General features: G+C 31.8%; 3 protein-coding genes across 6 annotated transcripts; 1 reads left to right on the forward strand and 2 right to left on the reverse strand.

The window, feature by feature from the left end:
• Positions 1 to 8,673: 8,673 nt before the first annotated feature.
• LOC111303226 (rac-like GTP-binding protein 5) lies at positions 8,674 to 10,916 on the reverse strand. The gene is made up of 7 exons (XM_022899371.2): positions 10,408 to 10,916; positions 9,913 to 10,000; positions 9,713 to 9,822; positions 9,542 to 9,605; positions 9,281 to 9,345; positions 9,125 to 9,190; positions 8,674 to 9,022 (listed from the first exon to the last, which is right to left on the reverse strand). Exons 1-7 carry the CDS (start codon positions 10,504 to 10,506, stop codon positions 8,921 to 8,923), a joined length of 594 nt encoding a protein of 197 aa, XP_022755106.1. The 5' UTR covers positions 10,507 to 10,916; the 3' UTR covers positions 8,674 to 8,920.
• A 1,249-nt stretch (positions 10,917 to 12,165) lies between these two features.
• On the reverse strand, positions 12,166 to 13,449 carry LOC149519521 (uncharacterized). Of its 2 annotated transcripts, none has more exons than XM_089758055.1 (2): positions 13,348 to 13,449; positions 12,166 to 13,096 (listed from the first exon to the last, which is right to left on the reverse strand). In XM_089758055.1, the coding sequence occupies exon 2, from the start codon at positions 13,037 to 13,039 to the stop codon at positions 12,311 to 12,313; it is 729 nt and encodes a 242-aa protein (XP_089614181.1). In that variant the 5' UTR covers positions 13,040 to 13,096; positions 13,348 to 13,449; the 3' UTR covers positions 12,166 to 12,310. The 2 variants fall into 2 exon arrangements, with proteins under 2 accessions (XP_089614181.1, XP_089614182.1); XM_089758056.1 differs by having other exon boundaries at positions 13,211 to 13,449.
• Positions 13,450 to 19,232: 5,783 nt separating this feature from the next.
• Positions 19,233 to 25,243, forward strand: LOC111302813 (synaptotagmin-2-like). 3 transcript variants are annotated; one of them, XM_022898755.2, is made up of 13 exons: positions 19,233 to 19,369; positions 19,494 to 19,726; positions 20,783 to 20,881; positions 20,986 to 21,036; positions 21,144 to 21,267; positions 21,923 to 22,041; positions 22,254 to 22,355; positions 22,731 to 22,805; positions 23,102 to 23,178; positions 23,266 to 23,512; positions 23,737 to 24,087; positions 24,529 to 24,660; positions 24,925 to 25,243. In XM_022898755.2, the coding sequence occupies exons 2-13, from the start codon at positions 19,616 to 19,618 to the stop codon at positions 25,054 to 25,056; spliced, it is 1,620 nt and encodes a 539-aa protein (XP_022754490.1). In that variant the 5' UTR covers positions 19,233 to 19,369; positions 19,494 to 19,615; the 3' UTR covers positions 25,057 to 25,243. The 3 variants fall into 3 exon arrangements, with proteins under 3 accessions (XP_022754490.1, XP_022754636.1, XP_022754423.1); XM_022898688.2 differs by having other exon boundaries at positions 19,279 to 19,412; XM_022898901.2 differs by lacking the exon at positions 19,494 to 19,726 and having other exon boundaries at positions 19,254 to 19,369.
• Positions 25,244 to 26,285: the final 1,042 nt, after the last annotated feature.

A 26,285-nucleotide genomic window follows, 5' to 3' on the forward strand; every position in this document is an offset into this window, starting at 1 on the left:
ATAGAGAAAGTGGATTTCGAAATCAGAGTACCCAACAGTAAGGAAAGGATTTGGGTTCTTAAAATCAAACAAAAATTTCTTGGTTCTAACGGTAAGGAAAGGATTTAGGTTTTCGAAATCAAACAAACAAAAATTTATTAGTTCCAACAATAGGGAAAGGATTTGGGTTTTTGAAATCAAACAAAAATTTTTTGGTTTAGTTGTGGAATTTTGAATTTCATAGGTACTATAATTGTTGGGTTTGAAGCCATACACACAACAATACATAAGTAATATATCATAATAAACTCATAATAATAGATAACAATTAACAATCAAGAAAGTAAAAAAAATAAAATACATCAAGATTTACGTAAAAAATCTTTCAATGTAAAGGAAAAAATCATGGACTACTAAAAAAAATTTTACTATCAAATAATGGATATATAAAGTTATTCTATATGTAAAACTAAAGCTAATAAATAACTAGAAAGACAATTGAAGAAATCTCATTAAATAAGTGACTTAACAAATATACCTTAGATTTGTTTCTAGAGAGCTTCAACCCTGATCTTTATCGTTCAGAATATAGAACTCTAAATCATAAAACTGCTGATAAAATTTTAGCTCAATTGAATCACGAATCGACTTCTATTCAACCAATTCTTCCTTTTTCCATTTTCTCTCTATTTTTTTGGCTTTTCTTCTTTCTTTTCTTGGTTTACGACACACTTTAAAATAGCCCTATCTCATTTTATTAAGTAGTTAGGGCTCTATGTAAAAAGAAATACCAAAGGCCATGGCCTTTGATTGGTCCAAAATCAATTATATAGGGTTGGCCCCATTTTTCTAATAGTTTCTCCCTTCAACCCCATTAGGAGAGAATTCATCACCATAACAGTTTCATTTAGAGCTTACTTTGGTTAAGGAACTCATTTTAACCAATTTATTATAGAGCTCAAGCTTCTCTCAAGAAAGTGTCTTAGTCAAACATATTTGCTACATTCTCATCAGTATGGACTTTCTTCAATAGCATCTGTTGTTCCTCAATCACTAAACGTAATCAATAATATTCAACATCAATTTACTTTGTTCTAGCATGGTACATGACATTCTTACACAAATCTAAAGTACTCTGACAATCACAAAATATCACATACTATTTCTAATTTAACCCTAATTTAAGAAAAAAAATTTCATCCAAAGCATTTTTTTACTTGCTTCAGTTGTTACAATATACTTAGTCTCTGTAGTTGATAAAGTAACACACTTCTGTAATTTAGATTGTCAAAACACAACTCTTCCTGTAAAAGTGAACAAATATCTTGAAGTAAATTTTTTACCATCATTATCACCTATCATGTCGGCATCAGTAAACCCTTCTAGAATTGGTTATAAAACTCTATAAGTCAAACATATTTTTGAGGTGCCCCTCAAATATTTAAAAATTTATTTCATTGTTTCTCAGTGAACTTTTCTCGGATTAGAAAGAAATTTGCTCATTATATCAACTACATGAGCAATGTCAAACTGTGTATAAACCATAAGATACATTAAAAAATTGATTACAAAAGAATAAAAAATACTAGACATAGCTAGTTGCTTTTCCTTAGTCATCGGACAAGATTTCCTACTCAAATAAAAATGGTTGGCAAGTGGACTACTAATTGATTTAGTATGTTACATGTTGAATCTACTAAGCACCCATTCAACATATTTTTTTTGTGACAATCACAGCTTTTCAGCTCTTTTATCCCGGATAATGTCTATACCAAGAATCTACTTTGTTAGACCTGAATTCTTCATATCAAAAGACTTAGATAATTGTTCTTTCAACTTACGAACTATATCAACATCTTGTCCCACAATCAACATATCATCAACATATAATAAAAGAATAATGAAGTTACCATCAAAAATTTTTTTTATATACAAACAAAGATTCACTGTCTTTTTTTATAGCTATGGCTCACTATAAAAGAATTAAATTTTTTATACTACTGTCACGGAGCTTGTTTCAAGCCATACAAGTTTTTTTTTTTCAATTTACAAACTAAGTGCTCTTTTTTTTTCACTTCAAAATCTTCAAGTTGATTTATATAAATGTCTTCTTATAAGTCACCATGCAAGAATGCAGTTTTAATATCAATTTATTCAAGCTAAAGATTCAAACTAGTTGTTAATCCTAGTACCACTCAAATTGAACTCATTTTCACAATTGAAATGAAGATCTCATCAAAATCGATGCCTAATTTCTGAAAAAAATCTTTCACCATCAATCGAGTTTTATACTTCACTAGCTTATCGTCATCATTTTTCAACTTGAACATCCATTTATTTTTCAATGGTTTTTTCCTTTTCAAAAGTTTAACAAGATTATATGTATCATTTTTTCGTAATGATTCCATCTTTTCTTTCATTACTTTTAACCAGTACTTTCTATCTGGAGTTACTTACACATCTTGAAAAGCTCTATGGCTCTCTTTCATTAGTAACTAAAATAAAATTTGACCTTAGATATCTGGTAGATGGCTTATGTTCTCTAGTAGATCTCTTAAGTTGAAATTCTACACCATTTGATGCTAAAGGTAACTTTCTCTGCTCAATACTCTTAGATAGAAAGGATTGTTCTCCTTGCTCAAAACTAATTGCATCTGACTTTGTCACTAACATGACAACTCATTCATATCCCTAAGTTTTATTTCTTGTTCATTTTCACTATATATGGCTCTTTCCTATGGAACTCCTTTCGGTATTAAAATATCACACTTAATAATAACTCGTATAATCTTTTCATTTTTTTTTGAAGTCTGCTATGGTTTTTTTTTCATGAAAAATCACATCTCTACTTTTGACTGTCTTTCTCTTCATTGAATTCTATACCTTATAGCCAAATTTTTCATCACTATATCCTACAAATACACATTATATAGTTTTACTGTCAAGCTTTAACCTCTGCTCTTTCAGCACATCTATGAATATTTTACACTAAAAAACTTTCAAGTGAGAGTATGAAGCATCTTTTTTTGTCCATGCTCTTTCTGAAATGTTAAAACCCAAAAGAACTGATAGTGATATGTTAAGTAAATAACAAGTTATGTTGACTGCTTCACCCTAGAATGGTTTTGATAATTTTGTCATCCTCAACATGTATCTGACTTTTTTTATAATAGTACGGTTCATCCTTTCAGCTATATCATTATGCTACGGTATTTCAAGTTTTGTCATCTCATACTGATCTCATATTTTGAACAGTACTCTTTAAAGTCTTTAGATGAGTATTCCCTACCATTATCAGTCGAAATATACTTCAAGAGTAATCTTGTCATCCTTTTCACTATGGCATAAAATTTTTAAAAATATTACAATACCTTACTTTTATTTTTTAACATATACACCCAAGTCTTACGTAAAGCATCATCAATAAAAGTAACAAAATACATCTTATCACCTAATGATTCAACCTCAATGGGACCACATACGTCAAAATAAATCAATTTCAATCTATTTTTTTTTCTTTGAGAACTCTTATAAAAAAAACTATACGATGCTTACCAACTAAACAATGATTATATGAATCAAGAGACATACATTTGATCAAGAGAATGAGAAACTACCTTATCAAAACTTGTAATCTTTTCTCGTTCATATGTATCAGCCTCTTGTACCACAAGTTCGCTGAAGCATTATCCTTAATGGCATTTATCTAGATGCCATTTAATTGCATCCTGTCTTATACATTGTACAACATAGTTTTTTTCTTACAATTACCATAAATCATTTGACAAGCTTTCATTATCCATTCTTTTATCGACTCTCATATTCTTTCTTATTAAAGACATTAATAGCAAGCAAGTTTATTATCATATTTGAAATGTGTCTGACATATCTCAAAGTTAACATGCAGCTTGTATTAGTTTGAACAACAATATCATCAATCCCAACAATCTGTAACATACTCTTATTTTCTATCTTAGTGTAACCAAAGTCTCCTACTTTATAAGTTGTAAATAATTTTTTCTTAGGAACACAATGATATGTCGCTCCTATGTTAACTATCCATTCAATGTCAAGATCATCAACATGATTACAATCATCATGTGTATAAATCAAAGTAACTGAATTATTATCTGACTTTATTGCTACAATATTATCATCATCTGAACTCTTATCTTTTTCATCTTTTTGCTTTTATTTCAAGATTTTACAATGTCATTTTACATGACATACTTTACCACAATGGAAGTACTTCACTTTATCTCTGGACTTGGATTTATGTTTAAACTTACTATAGGTTTTTGAGTTTTGACCTCTGTCGATGTTTTTACCCTTATTCTCTGTTACCAGAGCTTGATTTTCAGGGTATACATTTTTTTACCTTGCTTTTTCATTAAGCATACTATCATTTACCATTTTCAATGTCACCTTGTAATCAGGAGTTGAATTAAAAATTATCGCAACTAGAGTATTTTAGCTATCTGGCAATGAACCCAAAAGAAACAATGCCTTCATTTCATCATCCAGCTAAGCTCTATAGTAGTCATCCGATTAAATATATCTTAAAAATCACTCAAGCACTCTGTAATAAATTATCTATCTCTGTACTGTAAAGTTATAAGCTTTTTAACAAGCATAATTTTATTCATACATATTTTTCTCTTATACAATACTGCTAATTTTTTTCAAACAGTATGAGCATCTACCTCATACGCTATATGATGAAACACGTTGATATCAACTCATTTTTTTTATTATAATCAGCGTCTTTCTACCTAACTTTTTTTAGTTTTCATCTTTTATATCTGCTAGTTTAATCGAATTATCTAATACTAGCTCATATAAATCTTTACAGTATAAATTATTTTCTATCATAAGCTTTTAAATTAAATAATTTGATGTTGTCAATTTTATCATGGAGCATGTATCATCTTTCATGATCTCAAATAGAATTTACTTTTGTCTTAGGCTGTTTATGTATTAATGTTTCAAAATAACCCTCGCTTTGATACCACTTGTTGGGCCTGAATCAATAAACACAATAATGCAGAAGTAATATATTGCAATAAATCCATAGTAATAAACAACAATCAATAATCAACAACATAAAAAAAAATAAAACACACCAAGATTTACATGAAAAATCCTCAAGTGCAGAGAGAAAAATCATAGACCACCAAAAAAATCTCCACTATCAAATAATGGATATATAAAGTTATTCTCTAGCTAAAACTAGAGCTAATCAAAAATTAAAGAGACAATTGAAAAAATCTTACCAAACAGGTGATTCAACAAATACACCTTAAATTTATTCCTGGAGAGCTTCAAACTTGATCTTCATTATTCAAAATGTAGAACTCTAAATCATAAACCTGCTGACAAAATTTCAGCTCAATCGGACCATGAATCGACTTCCGTTCAACTAACTCTCCATTCTCTCTTTTCTTTTTATTTTTTTGGTTTTTCTTCTTTCTTTTCTTGGTTTGCGACAATACTTTAAAACAGTCTCACTTAGGGCTCTATGTAAAAAGAAAGATCAAGGCTCTTAGCCTTTGATTGATTTAAAATCAATTACATAGGGTTGGACTCCATTTTCCTAACAATAATATAGATCGATGATTTTTTTTATAGATTAATATTGGGTAATTAAAAATTTAATTATTGTGTAAAAAAACAAAACTTTGAATTTTCTTTCTTACTTTTTATTTTTAAATTGTATTTAAAATAATATAAAAGAATGAAATGATTTTTTTATTTTTTTCTAAAACATAAATCTCAATTTTAGGATAATTTTTAATTTTTTATTTAAAATAATACTTAACCACTAAAAAAGTGACAAATGATACTTTTTTCATTTAATTATTATTTTTATCAAAATTAACTATCACACGTACATATTTTCATCCAATTTTATCTTTAATTATAAACATTCGATAACGTTTAGTTTTTATTTTTACAAATTAAAATGTTTAGTCTTGAATTAAATAATCATATAAATTTTTAATCTCAAATTGAAAATTTAGCCATTAAAATTCCTGTCCGAATGTTATTTAGCAATCAAGATATTGAGATTTCAATAGGGGTTCGGTGGTTCATCGTAGTTTAGCTAAGATTTTAGTTGATGTGTTAGGGTTCATGAAGATGGATGGGTGATTGACTGTGTTCATGAACTATAAAATGCACAATCTGAAACGCTTTTTTGCCTCTTAAAAATGAATACAAATTCAGCAAATGCTTTTCTCAATTGACATGACAAACTTTTTTTAGTTTACAACTTCACATCACAAAACAATAAATTCTTGTTTTTGTTTTGTAATGAATTTACAGGAAAATGACTGATTTGGATATATTGTTTGAAGGATAGAGTAAACATACCATGAAAAAGCTTTACACAGGCTAACTTTTCCCTATTTTTTCTTCAACATATTTTGCAAAGTTTTTGACTAGTTCAAAATTCAACTTTTCATAACCATTTCAAAAGAAATTAAGTATTCAATATTCAATCTTTCACGTCCAAACACGAAACCAACATTGGGGTAAAAAACAAGAACAGAATTGTGTCTAAAACATTTAAATTTGAATGTAGAAAAAAATCAGTTGTAAAGTGCTAATTCCGAACTTTGATTGGTGGTTGCCTTTGTTTCTTTTGTCAGTGAAAAAGACGCTTATATTTCCAATTTGTTTGTATACCTTCGTCGTGAGAACTGACAAATTTTCCATGCTTATCCTAAGGCAGACCACGACTAACTTACCAAAATGCCCACACCATTGAGATTCCTTCTTTGAAAAAGTTTTGTAATCTGCGCAATCATCTAATTAGACACAGGCACACAGTGGTAACAGGGCAACAGCCCCAATCGACACGAGTCATAAGAGCTAAGAATACTTGCAAGTCATGGGAGGAAGACTTTGACCTGTAGCTGCTGCATGTACCATGCCTAACGCCCTTATGAGAAAGGTAGATGGATTAATTTCAAATCGCATAAAGAAAATTTTTGGATATATAAATATTGTTATTGCATATATTAATAAATTGATCTTACGAGAAAAAATAATAACCACATGATATGTGGTATGTCTAATGTCCCAATAGAAATAAAGTGAGTCAGTTTAATAGTCATTTAATAAGGTGTCATAACAAAGCATAATATCGAAGTCTTAACTAAACCAAACATTTAAAAAAGAAAGTAGAGAGGATGACTATCACCACAAAATCATCATAAGATTATGAGAGAAAATATCATACCTAATATTCTTAAGAGACAGACATGATATATTAATCTTTTATCAAATAAAAAAAAATCATTAATCAATTTTACAGGAAAAAGTAATCACTACGTCACACTTGTACCGGCATAGAAAATGCTACCCTTGACTTATCAACTTCTTTGACGGTGCCAAAATCGTGTGTTTGTCATATTGATGAATCATTGAAAATGGGATTGAGTGAGGGACCATTTTACTTGCCCTTGGTCACGTAATTCGGGCGGGTGTCGTAGCAATTGCTTAAAAGCACAATGTTAAAACTTGGAACTGCATCGGCTATATATAACATTTTATGCTTTACTAAGTTCTTAGCTGGTCCAGCTTCTGATCTAGGTATAACGGGCCTACTTCTAGTTCCTCGGCCTCAGGTGGGCCTCTTATTGGGACTATGGGCCACAGTCTATTAAGGAGTTTCCTCCCTTGCATTCAACTGAATAGATTTCAATTAACATGTAAAAAGTTAATCTATTTAATATTTGAATTTTAAAATTTTATAATATTTAAATTATAAAATTATTATTTAATATGATATTCACAATTACGTTATGTTTCCATAGATATTAATAAAAAATAAAAAATAAAAATTTTTTAAAGAAAAAAAAAGATACATGTTAAAATTAAAAAAAAAAATATAATAATTATTGTTTGGATAAAAAATAAAAATATATAATTCATTATAATATTTTTTTAATTATAACATTTTTTTATAAAATAACATATAATATATAAAATATATTTTTATACTACTTAACTTGTATAAATAAATCTTTTTAAACAAAATTGAGAATGTTTACTATGATAAGATATATTCACTAGTTAATAGTTTACTCTTAATTTTGTATTAAATTCAACTTTTTAAATTATTCTGATAATAATTTGACTCATTTTATTGTTAAAACTTAAAAAATCATAAAATATTTATAAACTTTAATATTATATAAAATACTTATAAAAAAGCTATTTTTATAAAACATATCAATTATATAATCAAATACAATATCATAATAAAAATATGAATATAATAATCTTTTTTATAAAAATAAAATTTTTTTTAATTTTTCTTAACTTTTCTCCCAAATTAAGGTATTAATAAAAATAAAAATTACAAAAAAAAATTATTAAGTTTCCACCTTTTTCCTTTCCTTTAAATTAAAAATAAAATTTTTTTTCTGTTTTTATTACTTTCCTTTATTTTCTTTTCCTTCCCTTGCCCCTCCTCTCAATCCAAAAATAATGTTAATGTGGCTAACTCCAAATCAATGAATAAATAACATTTCAAATACCACATAAGTAACAAAATCATAGTTTAAATATCATATTAAAATTTTTTAAAATTCAAGTAATATTTCAATTTCACTATAATTTATGAGCCATTCATGCCATTATTCTTAAGTAAAATTAAAATTATGTAAATATAAGACGTTCCCAGAGTTGAACTCAAAACAGAAGAGGCGTGCATATCAACAAGGAATGCTTGTCATCAATTATAGACCATGACAATAAGTAAAACACGAAACAAACCACCTGATGCTTTCACAGAAATCCCTAGAATGCCAGTTAAGGCTATACATGATGGCTTGTTACTTCCTTGAATTAAAAGAGGTGACAGTGATAGAGATACGTGCAGCAAGAAGGTGGCAGGTTGATCCATCTTTGTCAGACTTGAATCTTCCAGTGATCATAATATTGAGCAACCACCAGCTGCCTTTTTCTTCTTCTTATTTTTCTTTGGAGGCTGGAGCACTACCTTGATGGCTGCATCAAAAACTGCCTTCACATTCTGCAGTAAACAAGTCACACAAGATCTCATCATATTAAAAAAAAGGCTTCAACACAATTTTTTTGATAAAAAAATATGAAGAATATGTAGAGAATATTTAACCTGCTGTGTTTTTGAACTACACTCGATGTAGGCAGGAGACCCTATCTGTTTCCTTAATTCCTCTCCCTTATGAAAAAAGCAATGCAGGACCAATATTTTAAATAAGTGAAACACACTCTCATTGAAAAAAAAAATTAATAACATGTAAATATGTACCTGAGCTGTGGAAATAGGTACTGCACCAGGATGATCTACAAAGAATTGCTCATCATCCCGAAGGTCTGCAGTGGAAAAGAGTAGAAAACATGAGAACATTTTATGAAACAGAAAGAATTTCAGAAACATCAGTATAAAAGGATACTCTGTTAATTTGAGAAACATTTCAGTCACTTAGAGAATCAAACCAATTGCAATTCACAAACACATCTATTGAAAGCATATATAAGGATACCATTATCCAGGGAGTACGAATCATACCAAGCTTTGTTCCAACAAGAACGATTGGAACACCAGGTGCATAATGCTTTAATTCAGGAATCCACTGAAATGGAAAGCAAGAAAACACATGGTCAGTTTGCAAATGCATTACACACATCTCATACTGCGTAAAATTATTATATCAAAAGACAAGACATTCAATGGTTAAACCTTCTTGGCAACGTTTTCATAACTGGCCTTGCTGATGAGAGAAAACGCAAGAATAAAGACATCAGCCCCACGATAGCTCAGTGGTCTCAATCTATTGTAATCCTCCTGACCTGTTCCAAGGCAATGAATTCAAACCAAAAGCATGAAACAACACAAACTTAATAATAAAAGAGGAAGTTCAGAAGCTATTTCCAAATTACCAGCAGTATCCCATAAACCCAAGTTGACAGTGCTGCCATCCACAACAACATTTGCACTGAAATTGTCGAAAACAGTCGGGACATAGTCCTGTTACCAGAACAACGTTAAAGCAAACAGTTACCGATAAAGAAAATCAGTACCAACATAATCTAGCCGTGACAAAGAGCATAAAGCCCCAATCTTGGTTTCAACTAATAGCGAAAAGATCTGGTTGTACCTGATCTGTCTACATTCTACGGCATTAACCCCCAATCTTGACAGCATTTATAAATGATAACAAAATTTTCCGAGCAATTTGAAAGTTGTGGAAATATACAACAAAGCTCACTCGAACATCAACAATTTTAAACAATTCTTGTTTCATTTATTCGAAAACAATAAATATTTATATTCTGATTTCCTTTATCTATCTGAGATTAAAAATGGTAATAAATCATGCGATCATGCAACAAAGATCCGAAAATTCAGGAAAGAGAACAGCGTAAAAGGCTGACCGTAGGGAAAGTATTGCTGGTGTAGGAAATCAGCATGCAGGTCTTGCCGACGGCGCCATCGCCGACGGTGACGCACTTTATAAATGTCGAGGCGCTCATTCTCCTTTGCCGCCGTACGAATTAAAAGTAAACCACAATAGAACTAATCGCCTATAGCCTGCTTGTCTCGTTTCTCGGTTTTGTTTTTTCTCGAAATCTTGATATTCTTTTCCAAGAATATCTGGGCTTTTCTTTCTCAGATTTGCTTCACGCTCGTGCTGTTGTTGAACAAAGAATGGGATCCACAGGCTTCATCATTTGTCTCCACGAAGCAAACCCTATGGAGCGGATTGAATGGCGAGCCGAAGCAAGTGAAAAAGAGAGGAAATGGCGAGAGAGGATGAGAGAAAGAAAAGGGGGAAAAAAATGGCAAAATGAAAGGAGATAGAGAGGGAGAGAAATTAGAAACGATCACAAATCACAAATGCGGTTAAAGCGTAAGCTGACCTAGCCAGCCTCTCGCCAGCTAAGCCTCTCTGTAACAAATTTTACCACGTACTTTATCATCTTTTTCTCTTTTTTTTTTTTATTTATTTTGTTTTTTTCAAAATATAAAAACAATTTTAATTTGCCTTTAAAATATTTTTTCTCACCAAAACTTATGTATTAGTTTTAATTAATATCACTTTTTAATACCAAGAAAAAAGAACAAAGAAAAGCCAAATCCTTGCCTTTCCCTTTTTTTTTGCTTTTCATGTTTGAAAATTTTGAAATAAAAAAGTTGGAATAAAGTCGTAGATAGAAATAACGAACAAGATTGTTTAAATTTGAATAAAGCCGTGCCTCCAAATTAAAAGTTAGATTCCTTAATTTGAATAAAGCCTTAACTGAAAGGATCCGTGCCGGCCGGCCTGTCTGTTTTAAATTTCAAATTTACCAGTCCACTTAAATGTATGGGCCTTTAGTTGAGACTTTAAAAATTAGCATGGGCTTGCTTAAACTCTAAGGCCTAAGTGTTCATGCTTATAGGGTTTTACTACTATAATTCTCTGAAACTCTGACCAAAAAGAAGGGTTTTTTACTACAATAATGCTTAAAACTATGGGATAATGAAAATTGAGTCTGTGTTCAACTTTCCAAAGCTGCAGCGAGAGGAGCAGATGAAGGTTAAAATTGCAAGGTTTTTGAGTACTTGACCTGGATTTTGGTATGCTGTTATTTACTTGAACTAGAGAGGAAGGAACACTCGACGGGAGGCTGCTTCAGAATCTAATTTTATGTAAAATCTATTGATATATTGCTATCTGGCATGATTGGGGGCTCTTATAAACAGTGGGATGTTGTTGATTGTAATTAGTTTGTTTTTTTAGTTTTATTATTATTATTTTTTTGTCTTAGCTTCTTGCTTTTGCTGGTCTGTTCTTTGTTTCATGTTACTTTGTGTAATAAAATCACATTTATCCACCATCCTTCCATGGACAATGAAATAGAATCAAGCAATTGCGCAAGCATTGCAGATATCTTCTAATTTTACAAAATATTTTGTATAGAAAATACTCTTTGTGATATCTAATTTTTCCTTTTTTCTATTTATTTTCTTTATCTACCCAGTGTTTAATTTGTTTGACCTAATTTTGTCTTCATGTTTACTTAAAACTAAAAAACATAAACTTTTCAACTACTATTTAAAAAATTTTGGTAAATCTAATAAGAAAGTAGCCATCTAGTATATATAATTTATGTTCACCCTAACTCAAAAACAAGGTGGTGATCACAGTATGAGCATACAGATCAAGTTACATTATAATACTATATCACTATAGGAAGAAAAAAAAGAGGCTGGAGGTGATCACAATATTTTCTCATGCCATAAGAAAACTTCAGGACAAAAACGAGAACCAAAGGGAAAACAAACTTTCGTTATTCAGCGGAGACGTAGGAGTCTTCGGAGATTGTCAGTGGCTCCAGCATCGACTGCTACAGCTTCAGGGTTGCAACTAAGCTTTGGTCTAAGCGAAAACTTTGGCAAAGGCAAACTGCTAGGTGGTGGAGAGAGTGTAAAGACAGAAACTGAAAACTTCTCCAAATCCTTCGCAACGTTACCTGTTGCTAGGTATGATGGTGCTAAGACCTTGGGTAGATTATTCGGGTTGGGTCCTAACGGGTTCGCTGATGCCATGACAAAGGACTTGCTTATGGCTTGTGTTTTCGTTGCTTCTGTAGGCTTCAAATGATCTTTCTTTGGCTGATCTTCTACTTTGACAGTGAATTGTTTTGATTTTGAACTTTTTGGTGTGAGAGATTGGTCTGATCTGGTTCTCCTGTTTTTCCTGTTAGAAGGAGAAGAAGACAGGCTTCGGGTTCGAGGAGGGACAGAGCCATGGAGGGTTTTATTAGGGGTTGGAAAAGGAAGGAGAGGTGGTTGATGTTGTTGCTGTTGCTGCCGCTGCTGATGATTTTGATAGAATATTGGATTGGGAAGAGAAGCTGAAGGAGGATAAGGGAAGGAGAGAGATGGTGGGGGAGCAAACAAGAAGAGGCCTCCTCCATGGATGATGTTTGTGGGAGCTAAACTCTTTGGAATATTCTTGAGTTGCTTGTATGGAGAAAATGATTTCTCAGCTGAAGAAGATGACATGAAAATTGCGTCCATAATACTGGGTTTTGTTTGTCTGTGACTTGAAGGAGATAGAAATCTGTCAACAAAATCCTGGAAAACAAGAAAAAAAAAAGAACCTTTTACAAAGTAAAAAAATGAGACCATAAACCAAAAGGAGTTGATGATCTTTGAAATAATACGATCAAAAGCCTGACAAACCAAAACCTTGAAAATCTATATATCTCTGAGGAAATCTTTACAGATTTTCTCAATGAAAAGCAAAAAAAAATTGTATCAGCGAAACGCTAATTAAATAATAGATACAAAGCCTATATTCATCAAGAGAAAAATGCTTAAATTACTTCGATCCCAACCGGATCCGAAAGACCCCTTTTATCTAAGAGGGTTTGGATTCATATTTTATTTTCTCTACCAAACTTTGTTGAACTCTGTGCCTCTTTTTATTGAAGCCATAACCAAAAAGTTTTTCAACGATGAAAAAGGTTTATAAGAAGTTTTTAAAAATACTCAAGTAAAAATTAAAACTAATAGATTAAAAGTTTTTATTTTATAAATTATGTAAAATTTTAAAAAAATTTAAAATATTTATTAAATAGATATTTTAAATAAAAAAATTAATAAAATTTTTATTATTGAATAAATATTGATCAAATTTAAATTATAAATAATATTTTAAATAATTTTTTATATATTTTTAATAATTTTTTATATTTAACTCTATCAATTTAAATTTTTATTAAATTTTATTTATTTTTTTAATAAAAAATTTATAAATTTTACTTATAAAATTTTATGTAAATTTTATTATTCAACAATTACTTTATTTTTTACTGGATTAGTATATTTTTTCAATTTTATAATTAAAATGTCACCATCACTCCTAATTTACTGACAACCACTGTAATCGGCTACCCCACTATAAGTCCAAGACCAGGGAGACACTTTTGGACGGCAGCCGTCGATACTATCTTAACCGTTGGATCCAATCATTGGAAATTACCGTTGAGGAGATGCTAGCCGTTGATCACTTACTCGGGTTCTTTGAGGTTGGTTTGGTTCGAAAGGGACTGGAAAAAGTCCTAGACATGCAATATCCCTTTTGGTACGAACCATAATTATTTTGTGAGGGTTGATCTAATCTGGTAGAAAAATATTTCACCTCTATAGAATTAATCAATTACAATTTATTAGTATAAGATTTATCAAAAAATTTTCATAAAATTTATATTTTTAAGTGATAAATTTTTATATAATTTTATATTTATGCTTAATTAATTATAAATTTATAGTATAATTTTTTTTTTATTTTTTAATGTGACAATAGAGAGTGATACTTCAATAATCCATAATCAGATATGCAATGTTTGTCAAACAGTTAATGAATATATTTAATTTTTATTCATTAATAAATTAATTGATCATAAAAATAAAAAATAAATTATATTCAGTTTATTTACATTTAATGTGTGAATGAATAAAATACTTGATAAATAATTATTTATTAATAGATTTAATTTTTATTTATTTAATAATTTTAATAAACAGTCATAAATAATATTTAAAATTTATTAATTGATAAATAAATTAAAAATATAATAAAATTCGTTCAGCTATTCTTTGACTTAGCTTGATGAGATTTCCGGTCCATGACTGGTTGGTGCCTTGCACGTAAGCTTTCTTCATGTGACATTAATGTGATGTTAAAGTAGTATAACCACGTTTATGATCATGTAATTTACTGTCAATTGTTAAAAAAAGTACAATTAAAACTTTCATATTCAAGTTAATTTTATAATTTGATCTTTTTATTTGAAGTAAAGTTATATATTTTGTATTAACTTACTACCTTAGCTATGAAATTAGAAGAAAAGAAAGTAAGTTTATTAAATTTTCATAAAAAAAAATAGCAATCAAAAAGAAAATAATGAGTTACAAGCATCAGTTGATACGACATTAATTAAATCATTATATAGTATATTATTTTATAAATTATCAATGAATGATAGTAGTATTGAAATTTTTAGATCGAAATAATAAAAAATCATAAAATTTATTATTTTTTAGATAAATCTTATATTTTTGTTACATTCAAATAAGTTTTTAATTTTTATTTTATATCTAAATAAATATTTAAACTTTAATTTTTATCTAAATAAATCATTACCATTTAATTTATACTTAAATAAACTTTTAACATAATGAATATTTTATTTGAAATAAGATATCCCTCGATACAAATCAAAAAATAAAAATTTATTTAAATATAATAAAAATATATAAACTTAAATAAATAGAATAATAAAATTCGAATGCTTATTTAATATTTTAATCAAACTTTTATTAATGAATATCTTTACAACCACTTCTTGTGAGTTTTATTTAGAAAATTGTTTTCATTTAATGGCATTCAAAGATTTAAGTCATTAATTAATAATATTTTTTTAACTACACAATTAATCCAGTTAATACTCTTCAACTTACACAATTGTTGATGTAAACATTTTATATTGCCTAAGTGTGTGTTAAAAAGGATCAATAAGTTATGCTTTAGCTTCTTTTGAAAAAACCATGAAAGGCTTACCAGAAGAGTTAAAGTCAGTTGGGAAGACATTTGCCACTCTATGTCTGAATGAGGATTGGGTATCAAAAACACACTAACTTGGAATAAGGCATGCATGATGAGGAATATTTGGTCTATTTTCTAAAAAGCAAGATTTATATAGATAGCTTGGATTGAAGCCTATGTCTTGAAAGGTAGAAGTATAAGACAAGTTGAACCACTTTAAGGTAACATTGAGGCTGGAAGAAACTACTTCAACTTCGAACTACTACACACCAATTTATAAAATAGGAAAATGGTATTGAAATGTGGCATGTCCTTAGCAATGGCTATTATATTGCAACGATTTGGAATGAGATAAGATTTAAGCAAAGAAAGGTTGAATGGCATAGACTAATCTGGTTTTAGTATCATATCTCAAACCACTCAATGATTACATGGATGATTATACTAAATAAGCTTCCAATAAAAGATAGATTGAAGAATTAGAGAGTGGAGGTAGATGAAAGGTGTTGCTTATGTCAACATTGGAAGGAATCCAAGGACCATTTATTTTTTGGTTGTGAATATGTAAAAATGGTGTGGAGAAGGGTATTACAATCATGCAATATTGACATAGTAGTCGGAGAGTGGACTAAAGAATTGAAATGGACAGTGACAAAGATAAAAAGTAAGACACTGATATCAGTAGTATTGTGTATTGCTTGGAATGCTTATATATATTATATATAGAGAGAAAGGAATTGCAGATTATTCAATAATAAAGAAGAAACAGAAGAACAAGTGTATGAACTGATCAAGAAAGCTGTTAAGATTTGATTTTATAGATTGTATTCGATTGCTGTTGATCCAATCAACAAGGTTTTGTGTAATGTTTGAAATATAAATAAAGCTATATTGTATAACAGTTAGAATATGATTTGATTATATATATAGAGTGTATGTATTGTGGTAATTTTATTGCTTCTTTTGGATAAATAAAATACAATTTATCCAAAAAAAAATTTTTTTTTAACTAATAATCTTAGCAAGTATTTTTGGAAGACATGTCAACATTTTTCAATTATAATCTTGGCAAGTATTTTTAGCAAGCAACGAATGGACCAACCATAGTCATGGGGCGTTATGCATAGTTAAAGACGAAATTTATTCGGGACCCACTTAATCTTGCATTTAACTGGCTAATCTGACCCTATAAGTGCACTGCACACCGTTGAAAATGGCGATAATGACTCATGATAATGTTTTCCAATGGTGACAAATTGAAGCCTTCGACACCGAAAGTGCGACAATGACTCAAGCCGGCCGTGAGACGCCGGTAACCGACCCCTCCCCACCCATCCATTCTTTTTCTCTACCCAGTTTATCCATCCTCAGTTTTCATTTTTTTTTTTAATTTCAAGTTAAGAAATAAAAATAAAAAACAAAAATGACATGGCATTTTTTTGCCATGTGCAAGATTTCATTGGGCATTTTTGCCACGTAACTAATGATGTTAATCCAAAAAGGCGACGTACATGTTGAAAACAAACTTTATGTACTAAATTATAAATTTTGTTATCTGCAATTTGACATGTGTTTAGTGTTTCCGTAACATAAACTAATGCTTGCAAAATATGACTGCAATTTCATCATTTGTTTTATATAAATATTAGTTGGTGACGTGCGATTATCAGTTTAGATGCACCTACCAAATGTTGATACAAGCCATGGGTTGATCGTTTCTTGTTCAGTTCTAGGCAGTCTTTAATTACTTGGGTTTCCTCGATAAAAATCCTATGAAGATCCCTTGACCCTTGTCGATCCAATGAACTTTCTCGGGGTGAAATGTGCTTCTATACCATGGAATAATCAATAATTGGAGTAAAGAAAAAGTAAAAGAGGGCATGAAAAATTAAGCTATAAAATCGGTGCTCATGCATGACACAAGGGTCATCTGACGTCTCAATAAACAAAACCCAAAAGACTAGTTTCTCTTAAAAGGATGGTCGAATGATGAAAAAAGATGAACTATTTTTACCATTTTGGGCTCACCAAGTTTGCTTTTCTATGTTGAAATGGACTTAGAGATTAACTTAATAACAAGCAGATCCATTTGCCTGTTTGGGGCTTTGGGCCAACAACTCCAGAAGCTTGCTGCTTCAACACAAAGCTGGTATCTTCTTTGCCTGCTCGTAGTTTGGACTGTCAAGCTAAAATGTTGTGATATCTTTCTCTGAACAGGTAATTGAAGAAGAATTTATAAGTTCTTTACACTACCTTTTCTTTTTCCTGGGTGCGTATGGTGTTGTTCACCAATAAAAGTCCAGTAACAGACAAGTGAATGCATCTTTTTTACTTACTTGTCAGTGGAGAAATTAATCGAATGATGGTTTTAAAAGGTTCGGGCCCAAATGCTTAAACCAAAAGCTAATCATCCGGGGGCTCTTTTCTTCTCCAATACACTCGCGTCATGGTCATGGTGCGCAATGGCACATGTCTAGAACCTGACCAGAATCCATTATTCAAGCAACCTTAGGTTTCGCTTAGGCAATGATGCACTATGCTCAGAGAAAGCAGATGATAGCAACAGGCAATAGCAGTTAGCAACCATAGATGGTTGCATAGTTAATTTCATGTAAAAGAGATAACAAGGCAAAAAAGTATCGCATAGTTAACACTATTATTTCATATGAGCAAAAGAGATGACGAGGGAATTGGAAATAAATTAAAAAAAAAGAAATAAAGCAACGGAGAAATCTGTCCAGATGGGCTGGCTTTGGTGACAGGGAAAACATAGATAAAAGTTGCTTTGTATGATAGGTCCAAGCTGTCGACAAGGATAAAGGGAACATTTAGATGATAATAATGTTATGGTCCTATGGATGACTTGATTTGCTTCTTGTCCCACAAAATGTTGGAACTTCTCCTAATTATATAAACCAAAGGTTGCTATGATTCCCGAAAAAAGGTGGATTAAAAAGTTAGATTAAACAACCACTGTCACGATTAGTTTAATTTAAGAATACATTTTCTTAAATTAAAATTATTGCATGAAATTTTGTAATGAAATATCTACATCTTAAATTATCATTGCTAGCAATTAACTTAATTTGATAATTTTAAGTAAAAAAAAAAACTTAATTATAGTATCTACCCCTAGTATTGTTCATTTATTTTCATTAAAAAATAAAAATTAATTTTTTTAAATGTGTGAAATTTGATCTTCATTAACTAAGAAAAAATTATCATATACATTAACAATGAGAAATTTAAATTTCACAATAAAAAATTAATAAAGTAAGAGTAACATATAATAGTAAAAATAAAATAAATAAAAAAAATCTGAGGGTCTAAATGAGGAATGTGAACAGGGCCTAATACCCGCTTCGGAACAACAGAAATGGGGCAGTAGCACGCTACACATAACGGAAGAATATTTTTTGATCGGACCGTTATGATTAGGTCTTGGGCTGAAACATATAAAAATACAAAAATGGCACGACTCTTTTTAGTGCGAAATTGGTAATAAAGAAGGCAAAAAGTGTACAAGTACAAATAAAAAAATTCAGAGACAAAGACAAATTGGAAGACCAATGGAATTCATTTATTTGGACATGTCTTCTCTCACCATGCTTTTCAGCTACATATAAAACACTGTTGCCGTTACAAAGACTGGCCCCTATTGATAGTAACTATTGAAAAACGAAAGGAAATCATAACTAACCAAACACTTGGGCGTTACCGACATAGGCAAACAATCAGGCGCTTGAAAATTTCATAGCGGAAACCGTTGTGCAGAACGTAAAGATTGTCCGCAAGAAGTAAATACTCTTTTAATGCACTCTTCCTGCTAAGATTCAAACCGTAATATCTCTTTGCCTTTGTTTCCCCTTTTTTTTTTTTCGATTTTAATTTTTACCTTAGACAAGAATGTTTGGTACTCAGATTCCTTTTCTGGGTTTTTTTCTTCCTTCTTCTGGTGTTACTTCAACTTGAACGGAGCAAAAACTTTTGGCCACTTTGGTTTAACTATTTGAGCGATCTTATAAAAAAAGAAGCTTTGGAAAATGGGTGTGTTGAGCTCTGTCTTGGGTTTTTTTGGCTTTGGAATTGGAACTTCGATTGGGCTTGTCATTGGGTATTACATGTTCATCTACTTCCTGCCCACTGATGTTAAGGTCTGTTTTTTTCTCGGTTGAATTCTCGTTATGTTCTTTTTTTTTTTTTGTGTGTGTGTATTTTCTGGTTCTTCTTTGTTTGCTTTTCTCTTGTACTTCCATAAGTAGCTTTAAATTTTGTCCATTTATTAGTCGAAGGAATGAATAGGTACTGAAAAAAGTGCTAACTTTATTCTAAAGCTGATCATTTTTTTTATGTTCTGATAAATTCATGGGATCGTAATTATGGTTAATTCCAGCTATTGTCTTAAGCCAATTTTCGTTTATGGATTTGATCTCCATGTTTCACTGTGCTAAGGTTTTGAAAGATGCATATCCACCATTTTTCAGTCAAAAAACGTGATTTTGCTTAAGTTTTTCGAAGGAAAATTTCAGTTTTAGGATTGAGAAAATCTTCTCTGCTGCGATTAACATTTAACAGTAGCATGCTTGTGCTTAGTGCTTTTTTTTTCTTTTTAAGTATTGGGCTTACTGTACTTGATCACCAAACTATTTAGCCTGCTTTGAATGTCTTTTGGTCCCACGTATAGAGGTTGGAACGGTTATATATAAATGTGTGTAATTGGTACTTAACAGATGGACACATAGGTGTGCCTAATAAGAAGCTGTAGTAATCACATGAAGCTATCATATTGAAAACCAATGAAGAAATGAGATACAGTCTTAGCACAATTCTTTTTTTTACTCATTGATCAGATATATAGGTCGTCATCCAAGTGAATAAGAACTCTGCATCCAAATGCCAATATAAAAGTTAAAATATTTCTGACTTCAGACTTTTGTATAATGTTTCATTAAAGTAAACAAAATTGAATGGTCCTGAGAAACTTTCCGAATAAGTAAGCTTTTTTTCCTGTTTGTTCTTTCTTAATTTCTCTGCTGTCTTTTCTTCTATTTTGGTGGTTCTCTAAATGGTGGGAACATATCTTACTAAACATTTTAAATTGATAGCAGAACAACAACATGAATTGTCTCCAATGTCATGATTCAGCCTTTTGTACCATTTATAAGATAGTTGTATTGTTTCTTTTGGGTGGTAATATGTCATGCGTTCAGGATCCTAAAATTCGTCCTTTGGCCGAAGAAGACTCAATAACTCTACAGCGGTTGCTTCCAGAGATCCCCCTGTGGGTCAAAAATCCAGATTTCGACCGTGTATGTTATTCTCTGCTATGATTTCTTATTTATTTTCCTGGCATTTCTGTATGCTTGGTCTTATGCTAGAGGGTTATAACTTATAACTGTTTGTTTCTCTGAAGCTTGACTGGCTTAACAAATTTGTTCAGAACATGTGGCCTTATCTAGACACGGTATGTGTAACTGCAATGATCTTTGACTTGTTATGGCCTCTATTATGTATGTTTAGCCTTGCTTTTCTAAATTCCTTACCAGAGTGTTGACACTTCATATTTTTTAGGCAATTTGCACAACCGCCAAGAATATAGCAAAGCCCATTATCGCAGAGCAAATTCCGAAGTACAAAATTCAGTCAGTTGAATTTGAAACACTTACTCTGGGTACCCTACCACCGACTTTTCAAGGTTAACTTCTTTTTCTCAAACACATACTTATGCATTCTACACACATAATCTCAACAATGACATATCAAATGTGTTCCCATCATGTAATCACCTGATCTGAATTCTTTTCTGAATTCAAAGGAGAGATATTTATCCCTGGTGTGATAATCATGATGGAAACATTGTATTTTTTAAAAATCTTCATTATCGTGGCACTTATGTTGAAAAGAATGCAGCATGCTAGATGTCTTGCTTACGTTTTAGACTAACAAAAGGTAACAATGAGGTTTTGGATTTATATATGTATATGTATAACCCTCTCAGTTCTTATGTGATAGATAACTAATTTTCAGATTGGAAGAAAAGTTGTCCATAACTGAGATTGCTGCGAGTTCCATAAAAATTGACTGTCAGGGTCTGTAAGGAAGCTGGGTCAGAACAATGGCTTGGCTTCTGATTATGTAGCATATAATTCAAGAAAAGTATTGAAAAGTAGTCTCTTTCAGAACATGATTGCTTATTGTCATTTAAAGTAGCCTAGATTGTATGCATAAGGTGGTTATGATGTTGTTAGCTTATATGCACAAATTATGTTTTATTTTTTTTTCTTCTCCCTTGCGATTATATCACAAAATTTTATAGAGTGATACTCATTGTCGATTTTACTATATGCCAGGAATGAAAGTCTATGTCACTGATGAGAAGGAACTTATTATGGAACCATCATTTAAGTGGGCAGGGAATCCTAACATCACTATCGCAGTTAAAGCTTTTGGACTAAAAGCCACTGTTCAGGTATTTGCTAGTGCAATGGTGGATTAAGAGAAAGAAATATGCATGAAAAAACATGAGAGATATCTGTACACATTCTGCCTCTCTCTCTCTCTCTCTAATGAACAGACATCTGCGCACAAGAGTGTGTGTGTGAACAAAATGGTTCAGAGAGATCTAGAGAAAGAAATATGTGTTGGTTCCTGTAGGAAGCATTGATTTTTTTATTTTTTCAGGTTGTTGATTTGCAAGTATTTGCTGTTCCTCGAATCACTCTGAAGCCCTTGCTCAGTGTCTTTCCTTGTTTTGCCAATATATATGTCTCCCTAATGGACAAGGTATGTTGTAACAAGCTCTACATGGTTATTTATTCAGGAATAAAATTTGTGCCGCTTATAAGTTCTTATGAACCATGTTATGGATTTGATGCTGATAATACAGAGACCATAAGACTCTAAGCATCATTCTTATTCGGAGAGCTTTTTCTATTTTATTTATCATCTCCATTTATTATAAATGATGTTATTAACATTATTTCATGTCTTTATTTTCTGTCTGCCCAAAGTTCCATCATGATTTAGTTCAGCATAATATGTTTAGGAGAAACCATCATCCAGGCAGTTCTTAGTTGTAACATCTATTGAAGGATCTTACTTCTTTGCCTCTTTCTTTCTGCTCCCTTTTTCTCCTAATCTCCCATTTTTATTTTGCAGCCACATGTTGACTTTGGGCTAAAGTTACTTGGGGGAGATGTTATGGCCATTCCTGGATTTTACAGGGTTGTCCAGGTAATACTTCTATCTTGTTTTTCTTGTAATAGATTAAGTTTTGTGGGGGAGAACACTGTTATATACCTCATGGCTGATGGTTATCCTCTCAACCAAGGTTATGTACACTGAATGCTATGCCCATTTATCTCTCTCCCCTTCACTTTTCCAGAGGGAAGGGGAGTGGAAACTGCATTTCTATAGCAAATCTTTATGCCAGCCATCACCCCCTTTATTTTCCAGGAATCCTGCATACGATCCTAATATGCCCCAATTCTTTATTTCTTTTTGCTTAGTAAGGATACTTTTTTCTCCAGGAGCTCATAAAAGATCAAGTTGCAAATATGTACTTGTGGCCTAAAGCCTTAGAAGTGCAAATAATGGATCCTACACAGTAAGTGTGAATATTCCAGCTTTCTGCTGGATTCCAAACTAGATGAGACTTTATCTCTTACCTTCTAAAATTTCCTCAAATTGGCAGAGCCATGAAGAAACCTGTAGGAATTCTCGATGTGAAGGTTCTGAGGGCAATGAAGCTTAAAAAGAAAGATCTCCTGGGCAAATCCGATCCTTATGTGAAACTAAAATTAACGGAGGAAAAACTCACTGCAAAGAGAACTACTGTGAAACACAGCAACTTGAACCCCGAATGGAACGAGGAATTTAATTTTGTTGTTAAAGATCCAAATACTCAAGCTTTAGAGATAGATGTATATGACTGGGAGCAGGTATGTTTCTTTTGATGTGTTTTATAGACTTAGGAGACCAGCAAAACCTTTCTATTTGGTGATGTGCAATAACGGGACATGTCACTGTTCTGTTTGTCCTTGTTGGAGGACTTATTTTCTTAGGATCTAAAACATTCCATGCCAACCTATGCAGATTTCCGAGTGTTTTTTGCATAGTCATGTTCCAAATGTATTTCTCAAGCTGTATGTTAACTTTAATTCAGGTCGGCACACATGATGAGATGGGCATGAATGTTGTTCCATTGAAAGATCTTACACCTGATGAGCCAAAAGTTTTGACTCTGGATCTGCTGAAAAATATGAACCCAAATGATCCACAAAATGAGAAGTCTCGTGGGCAGCTTGTCATGGAAGTCTCGTACAAACCTTTCAAGGAGGATGAGATACCAAATGACATAGAGGATTCGAGTATGATACAAAAAGCTCCAGAAGGAACACCTGCAGGTGGAGGTTTGCTTGTGGTTATTGTGCATGAAGCTGAAGATATTGAAGGAAAGTATCACACAAACCCACATGTGCGTTTGTTATTTAGAGGGGAGGAGAGAAAAACAAAGGTATGTGATAAATCTATGTATGTGATAAATCTATGCTGTAAATTAGTTTGTTCAAGCTTGGATTTAAATGGTTGGTTCCAAACCTCCAATGAATCTTACCTTTTGAATGGCATTTCCAGTTACAACCATTTAAAATCTGGAAATATTCAATAAATCATGCTGGCCCACATGTACAAATTATAGTCAGGCATTCACATAAATTGGCACTATGATGTTTATGAAGTGTAATCTGGTTTAGCACTATGATGTTTTAATCATAAATATGGAAGTTTCCACTTTCCAGGATGCATAATTGGCTGTGAATCAGCAATTCTCCCTCTTTTATATTTGCCTGCATGATCAATCCCTATCCCCTTTTCTGTCTGAGCTTTGTGTTCTTGTTGGTTGTCATACATTTTTATTCCTTGTCTGCAATTGACCATCATGTTGGCATTGATACAGCGTCTAAAGAAAAGCAGAGATCCAAAATGGGAAGATGAATTTCAGTATACACTGGATGAACCACCCACAAATGATAAAATTCACGTGGAAGTAGTCAGTACATCCTCCAGGATGGGGCTACTGCATCCCAAGGTGCACATTGCATTTATAGCATTCATTTTCCTCTGTCTCTGTCTCTGTCTCTGTCTCTCTCTGAACTGTTAGAAGAGGGTATATTTAATATTTGGAAGCTTTAGGCAGCATGGTATTCAAACCCTTCTGTTTCTTTACTTGTCCGGATAACTTTGAATTTTCGTTCTGATCCTATTGATGATTCACCAGATCCCCATGCCTATTATTGTATGTAATGAAATAATAATAATAATAACAATAATAATTCTTTTCATGTTTTTCCAGGAATCTTTGGGGTATGTTACTATAAGCCTAGCTGATGTTGTTAATAACAGAAGAATCAACGAAAAGTATCATCTCATTGACTCCAAGAATGGTCGGATTCAAATTGAGATGCAGTGGAGAACTTCGTCTTAAATACGCCTCGATTTGGTTTTTGGAAAGTTTGCAAAGGAGATTACTCCATATGTTTTTCTGTTGCTAGCAACTATACATGTGTTTCATCACGTCACTTCCCTTCCCTTCTGTTGATCAAAGCTTATTGACACTCTTTTTACTATGTTATGGACCCTTTCTTAAAGAAATTTTCATTCTGGTTATCTTTCATCTGCTTACAGCAGTAAGACCGTTAAAATAGTTGAAATAACTGGCTAAATGCTGGGCCTTGCTACCCATTAGGTATGTAGCCTATCGATCCAGGCTTACTGTCGTTCAAAAACAAGAAAAAAATAAGCAAGTCTCGGCCCGTGAGCAATGAAACCCCAATATCTAAACCCTCCAGATGTGACCTTTGCCCAGTACTTTACTGCACTCCATCTTTTGATTGATTAAACGCTGCTGAGAAATATTCTTCACATCATTGCCTGGTCAGATCTTGTTGAACATTTGTGAAACTCTGCTCTGTTGAAATGACTGCAATGCTACTGCTATATCGTCGAGTCAATCATCTATCTCCCTTGCTGCTCAACATTTCTTTATAACTTCCACTGTAGTTTCTCCTTTCACCTCACTAGCGTGAATTCTTCTAGCAAAGATTCTTCAAAGCTATGTAATAGCGGGTAGATTTTGCTACCATATTGGCTTCATTATTCCAACCCGAGGGTTGGGCATAGAAGTTGCTAGTTGGCTATGCTATTCACAAAAGCTTTGATATGCCTGGCGGACCAATGCCAACGAAGGCTTGGAGAACCTGAACTCTTTTCCTACTTTTTTTTGGTCAAATACGAGTTTATGCTAATAAGGATTTCAATTGCATCTAGAAGACAAAGCTTGAGTGTTAACAAAGTTTGAGACATAATATAAAACATTAAAAGACAGAATTAAACATAAGAAAACATCGTTGAAACCATCGACAGTGCAACTTTTAAAATACATTTATCTCCTTCGAAACACTGCAAGTATCTCCCAACTTCTATATATTCAAAGGTACTTTTTGGATAGATTCTTTATTCCTCCTCCATTCACCGTGCGAGAATGAGAGAGCTACTCATATTAAAAAGGTCAAATCTAAATACCCAAATAGGTTTTGAAGCACTAAAGGCTGGTATCTTTATTCCCTAAAACACTCAATTTTCTTCTAACATTGAATTCTCCCACTAACTCCCCCGCTTTTTTTAACGCAGAATATGAATTTATGCTTCAATTAT

This window comes from Durio zibethinus, chromosome 3 (assembly GCF_047325235.1).
Source record: "Durio zibethinus cultivar Kanyao isolate XHJ-2024 chromosome 3, ASM4732523v1, whole genome shotgun sequence".
NCBI lineage: Eukaryota > Viridiplantae > Streptophyta > Magnoliopsida > Malvales > Malvaceae > Durio > Durio zibethinus.